The sequence below is a fragment of the Temnothorax curvispinosus genome, unplaced genomic scaffold (assembly GCF_003070985.1).
Source record: "Temnothorax curvispinosus isolate PA1 unplaced genomic scaffold, ASM307098v1 QBEX01004775.1, whole genome shotgun sequence".
Lineage (NCBI taxonomy): Eukaryota > Metazoa > Arthropoda > Insecta > Hymenoptera > Formicidae > Temnothorax > Temnothorax curvispinosus.
Genome location: NW_020214555.1, coordinates 306,443 through 313,292, shown reverse-complemented (window position 1 = coordinate 313,292; position 6,850 = coordinate 306,443). Strand labels below are relative to the sequence as shown.

Below are 6,850 nucleotides of genomic sequence, written 5' to 3'. Positions count from 1 at the left end.
CGGGGCTAAAACGTCTACGGGGTAAATATGTCTAATTAAATATCTCGGAACCTGTGCGAACTCGCTATTAACATTGTAAACGCTGCTTATGGTACCCATGTGACCAACGGAAGATACGTGATTATAAAGAGTAATGCATGCTGAACATGAATCCAGTGTAGTTTTTTCATTATCGTTGATGTCTAATATTTCGTGGGCGATCAAACTTGAAACTTGTGTTTGGGGCTAATCGATCAGTAAGCACCCGGGGCTAATATGGCAGTCTCGTCACTGTGGAGCGCCGGGCGCACGACTTCAGTTCACGGCGATTTCAGATTTCAGGTTAGGTTTCCCTCGAGCGTGATTCTATCTTCCCTTGCACGTGCGTCAGTTTGTATAGGAGGGAAATGGTACGCACGTATCGTCGCAAAACGACTCCCGTTGACAAGGAGCAACTCAAGAAGGCAGTTCTTGCGGTGAGAAAAGATAAAATGAGCGTTTACGCAGCCGCAAAACAATTCGATGTCCGGAGAACCACGTTGAACAACTGGTTGAAGAAGAACAACGATGAGATAGAAAACTTGGATAACGTGGTCGTACTACATAAAGGACACTTCTCGGTGAGTACTTACGATTATTAATTTTTAAAAGCATGCACTCTGCTCAGCAAAGTTTATATTTATGCAACGTCTTAATTTCAAATGTAGGTTATGGACTCTGAAACTGAAAAGACTTTGGTGGAATACTTAGTACATTGCAACGATATGTACTTTGGGCTATCTGCGAAGGAAACCCGTGGTTTAGCCTTTGATTTAGCTAAAAAATTGAATCTGAAGGTACCAGCATCGTGGGAAGCCGCTCGCATGGCCGGTGAAGATTGGCTAAGCAGCTTTCTCAAACGACATCCAATATTATCCATATGCAAACCAGAAGCGACAAGTTTAGCATGTGCCACCAGTTTCAATCGAACAAATGTAGAAAGGTTCTTTGCGCTGCTAAAATCTGTGTGGGATAAATATCGTTTCCCAATTCACTGCATATGGAATATGGATGAGACGGGAATAACAACCGTTCAGACACCGAACAGAATCATCGGCCGAGTGAAACAAATCGAGCGAGTGACTTCTGCGGAACGAGGAAACCTCGTAACTTTGACGATGACGGTGTCAGCGATTGGGCAATTTTTACCTCCTTTTTTTATTTTTCCTCGTAAACATTTCAAGGAATATTTCCTTAACGGCGGACCACCAGGCTGCACAGGTGAAGCGAATCCAAGTGGCTGGATGAACGCGGAGCATTTTGTCAAATTCTTACAGTTTTTCCAGTCCCATGTGCATGCCTCCGTCGACGATCCAGTTTTACTGATACTCGACAATCAGGAATCACATTTGTCCATCGCTGGTCTCGACTATTGTAAAGCGAATGGAATCATTGTCCTATCATCACCGCCGCATTATTCGCATAAGCTGCAACCGCTGAAACGCACCGTCTATGACCCGTTAAAGAAATGTGTAAACGCACAGTGCGATAACTGGATGACGTCTCATCCTGGTAGGACAATGACGATGTACGACATCCCCGGAATCGTGGCTAAGGCACTACCACTTGCCGTAACGTATCAAAATATTGTGTCCGGGTTTGAATGCACTGGAATTTCTCCATTCAACCCAGACATTTTCCAAGAATACGAATTTTTGACGAACAGCGTTATGGATAGAAAGTACCCTTTTACTTTCGTTGATCCTGAAAAAGTCTACCTCAACGCAACCGACTCGGACGCCGATCAGAACGAAGACAAAGTCGATCCCATGGCTTTATCTATGTCTCATTATGGTGATACATTGTGGGGGCACTTGAGCGCAACGAAACTTGAAAGTATTCCTGAAAGCCGCTCCGAGACAGCCGACTCATGAAGAACGAAGAACGAGCATCGTCCTTACTGGCTCGCCTCAAATGTGGGAATTGGCGACTGAGCAGTAAAATTTTAAATAAATTTTTATATTTTTCTCTTAAAAAACAATTATTGAAATGTATCCTATCATTTTTCAGGATTAGATGTACGTATATGTATTGAAAATGCAGTGTGACAGATTAGTCCCGGGGGATTAAACCCCGACATTTTTGAGATTTCAATTTTTCCACCGTTGTCGTTTTTGCTCTAGTTGCTACCGGTTAAACAAAGCGACGTAGATAAAAATTTCCTATATAAATTTTGTAGTTAAAGGTTCACTCTTTACAGTGGTATACCACATTTAACTAAAATTATTTATTTTGTTAAAAATCGGCACAAAAAAAACTGACGGTTTAGCCCCGGTCTCCCCTATCTATGAAATATTTTTTTATTATGTTATTCAAACTGGTGGGTTTTACGAAGCCAATATGGTGAATATTAAAAGTAAATATTCGACCATTTTTAATTTCGCCATATTGGCTCTGTCATTTTAAATTGATCAATTTTGACATCAAATTCGTATTTGAATAGCATAAAATAAAATATTTCATGGGTCTCAATAATCGCAACTTTGACGCAACAGACTCTATGTTAATCATCAATATCTTTTTAGTCATAATCGACACAACAAATTCCTTTTAAGGGTTGAAAACTTGTCCAACGTCATATATCGTAGTTATAATGACAAAATATATTAAAATAGTCCTTTTTTGCAATTTTAACTGTAAATTTCTCAAAATTGTGAAGGGATAGAGCATTTTAGTAAACAGGACCGTAGTATTCAGCGTTTAAAAAAAACTACGAGAAATGATTATTCTTGGCGTGCACTTATTGATATCGCGATTAATTTTTAGTTTGCAAGAAAAATGCATTTGAAATAGAAAATGGGTAATGAAAACCATTTAAGTAAATGGAAATGTAAAATAGTTTTTGAAACGGAACGTCCCGGTGTTCTTCCGACAGTCCCGATGCCCTAAACGGACGGGTTAAAACTCGGGCGCAACACGCCATGCATTATTTAGTACGGCAAAGTGCGCGTCCCGGGGTGATAAACGATAAATTTCGCGTCTCTACATTTTCACGAGTGCTTCTCTTCACAGAGACTCTCGAGATCTGTCTCGAGACTCGAGATTCGACAGATCAATCGACAGAGAGAAGATCACGCACACACGATTAAAGTTAAAGTTACGCGGAAATTGCTTCTCGACGCCTGCGCTATTGCAATCCGTTGCGCATCATGTGTACAAATAGTCGCGCGCGCAAATAAACAGCTGACGCTATTGCCTATTTTATAGGAACGACAGGCCTCGGTCTCTTGAGCGATGAACTCAGAAACTAAAACAGTCGAAAGATAAAAAATAAGAAAGGTTCTATTGTTGATTTGTGCGCGACTCAATATTGATAAGATTAAAACAAACCATCGACACTTGGACCCTATTTGTATGATTATCTATGGAAGTATGCAGCTCCAGGGACCAGGAGATAATGAAAGAATGTTTTAACATTTATCGACTACCGACTATATCGATACATTTTTTGAACGCCAACTAAAGGGGTGAATGCTTTCGGAGCCTGATGCTAATACTATTTTAGGGGGCCCTTTTTTCGAGCAGAACAGAAAATTGCAATGACGTCAAAAAACGACAAAAAAATTTACTATAAATACTAACTTTTCTATCATGATTAAATTATTTTCTCGTTATTTTGATATTATAATGTTCTGTTCTATCTAAATAACAGCTAACATTTGAACATTAAGGGGATCCTAAAGCCGTCTGTAATACCGGCTTTTTTTCTTAGCACTAATCTTTTAATTGACTTTATAGAAATGCAAAATTATTGTCTAGAATTAAAGTACGCATCAAAATCTAGGTCATGGTGGTCAAATTTATATCGAAAACGAAAAAAAATTAATATTTTTGTTAATTTTTGGTATACGTGACGACAATATTGCTTTGTACAAAAATTCCACGATAAATATCCACAAAATTAGACCGGCATGACCTAGGGACAACATTTAAGAACAATATCGTGCAATTAGATCTAAGATTGAAAACCTAGAAAAAAAGATTACTTTATATAACTTTTATATGTGCAAAAGCACATTCAGGTTGACAGGATAAGCAATATTGCGTGTGGCAAGAGATGGCGCAGTAATCGAACAAAGACAGATGCCTCCCGTTAGACAAGGACAGATATAGATATATGACAAGAAAACAGAATTAGAAGTGTTGACATTACCGACGTCGAGGAAGTTCAGCCTTCACTTTAGGATCCCCTTAAGGCTCCTGGTCCCTGAGCCGAGAACTCTGCGTTGACGGTGGCGCCGCCACTCTCTTCTCTCACTCTCTCCAATGGAGAATTCTGTCTTGTGACATGTTGACAACCTATTTTGTTGTGCGTGCTATTTCTTTATTATTTGCTCTGTGCTTGTGCTCTAACGTTTAACGTATTCGTGAAAGTCGTAAAATTGGCCGAAAAGTAAGATTTGTATGCGGAAGGAACGTTTTCACCTCCTTTCGATAGTCGTTAAACAGCTGTTTTTCCCGTATGTTTAGGCTTCGTTTTATGGCTGTTTGTTTATTGTCGAGGGAAAAGGGTAGTTTTCGGCCAATTTTGGAAGTGTTCTGAAACGATCTATAGTGATGTTTTATTGAAATGTCTTTTTATTTGAAAATGGCATGCACAACAAAATTGGGTGTTTTCCTCGCCTCGATAGTAAGAATCCAATATGGCCGCGGTGACTACCCAGGAGCCTTAATAAATATCTATACAATTTGAATAAAATGTGTTTTAAGCAATATTCATAAAAACTATAGACAGTTTACACACACACATACACACACACACACACACACACACACACACACACACACACGCACGCACGCACGCACGCACCCACGCACGCACGCTCGCCCGCCAGCCCCACAGTGGGGCGAACGCCTCACTTTTCGGTCATTTGCTTATAACTTCTACATTTTTCAATGAAATAACTTGAAATTTGACATAAATAATATACTATTATTATACATTTATTGTACGAAATCAAAATTATTTAATTAACAATTTTTCATAAAGCGCATAGATGATTTTTTTATTTTTTAAATACTTTTTAGTTGTTTTTTTAAATCGATTCTATTAAAAATTTTTTTTTTATTTTATATTTTTTTAGTGCTTCATTAAATTAATATGAATAATTATTATCGCATATTTCCTTACTGCTCTGTACCCTGATGTTCTAGCGCGTTCTATTTGATAGTCTTAAACCTCGGGATATTTAATTTTTGTGAGTTTTATAATAGAAAAAGAACTGTTTTTTTGCTTCTCACATCTATTTCTTGAATTTAATCATCATAATCTACATCATTATCAAAATATAAAATATAATAGACATTTTGCATCTTCAGTTAATTCTTTCTTTTTATGTGCCATAATTTTTCGCGAATTAGATATTATTGGATCTGAAGCAATTATTAAATTATTAAAAATATCTTCATTATTTTGTATTCGCGACATTTTTCGCGAATGATTTTCTATATATTTTCTAAAATATTTATGGTTTGCTTCCTGAGCATCTTCAGATGTCCTATTGGTACGATAGCATTTTTTATAATGTCATTGCCATGAATCAATAATTTGTGAACTGAGACTGGCATGTAGTACCATGGGTATAATGATACAAATAATTCGGCAGTTCTAAAAGCATAGGATTCGAATTCCAACACGTTAATCCTATTACCGCTAGCGATTACTTGCAACAAAATTCCAAATCGAGTTATTAAAAATAATAATCGAGATTAAGCGACCCAACTGGCCAATTTCTATTTATTCGTCTCACAACGTTTTCGACCCCGATTGGGTCCTTCTCAAGTGAGATTACACGAGTTATTAAATTCTTATCTAAACCTGTAATGGCAGCTGATAATTCTGGATTAGCAAAAAATTTTCTGGCCGTGTTGCCATCATTGGATGTACCTTTTCCTTGTTTCACAAAGCCTATCAAGAGACCTGCTTTTGTTCTGAAGGCAGTCTGTATCTCTCTTTTTCTTTGCTCGACTTTTTCTTTATGTCTCTCATTCCTCGCTGACCAACATTTGATATTAATTTTATACGAAATATGTAATAAGCATTCGAAACAGCGAATCCACAGCAATGTAATGAAGAAAGTCCGAACGAAAAGTATTCATCTTTCACAATTTTTTGTTTCATTAAATTCAAATTATTCATTTTACTTGGAGAAGCGCCACAAATATAACATTTCATTGATGATTTAGTATTTGTCATTATGTTACAGATTTTATTGTTGATCATAGTAAATAAAAGCGTATGCTGTATCGAAATACCTTCTTCGGAAACAGTTGATATCAAAGAAGATATTTCTTCCTTAGTTCTCTCAGTAATAGCTTTAACTTCAGTTTCTTCTTTCTTCACGAATTTGAATTCGATCGGTCTACCGAAACGAGTTGAGGAAGGGGTATTGTTTGTCCACAATACTTCGCCATTTTTATTAGAATAAATTTTTATTAGTACAAAACTGCATATAAAAATACTAGAATCATCGTATAAGGGATGATCAAAATTCAACTTGTAACGCGATTGATTGGAAGCACCATCGCATCCCCATTTAGATATCATCGTTAAATTTGCAGATGCACTTAAGCGAGGACGTAGCAGTTTAATGAATCTAAAAGCAGTATGATCCAAAAGACTTCGTAGAGAGACTTTAACACCTATTTTAGAAATTTCTATCGTTTCTCGCTGTGGAAAACAATCTTTTTTCGATAATTGAATTTGATAATAACTAGGTAGTGCTCTAAGGGTGTATTCGGGAAGCACGCTATTAGCACAATTATCGTCCAAAACTGTTCGAGGAGACGCTTTGTGGCGCTGTGATATACGATGATGACGTCACTGTAAAGG

General features: G+C 37.3%; 1 protein-coding gene across 2 annotated transcripts; it reads left to right on the top strand.

Annotated features, from left to right (window-relative positions):
* LOC112454047 lies at positions 1–1,985 on the top strand. Of its 2 annotated transcripts, none has more exons than XM_025015227.1 (3): positions 1–21; positions 315–599; positions 687–1,985. In XM_025015227.1, exons 2-3 carry the CDS (start codon positions 387–389, stop codon positions 1,890–1,892), a joined length of 1,419 nt encoding a protein of 472 aa, XP_024870995.1. In that variant the 5' UTR covers positions 1–21; positions 315–386; the 3' UTR covers positions 1,893–1,985. The 2 variants fall into 2 exon arrangements, with proteins under 2 accessions (XP_024870995.1, XP_024870994.1); XM_025015226.1 differs by lacking the exon at positions 1–21 and adding an exon at positions 34–236.
* Positions 1,986–6,850: the final 4,865 nt, after the last annotated feature.

Bases quoted from the DNA above. Each gene is read 5' to 3' on its own strand.
- LOC112454047 (XM_025015227.1), top strand. From the start codon at position 387: ATGGTACGCACGTATCGTCGCAAAACGACTCCCGTTGACAAGGAGCAA. The intron at 600-686 runs GTGAGTACTTAC...TTTCAAATGTAG, and splicing joins TACATAAAGGACACTTCTCG to GTTATGGACTCTGAAACTGA.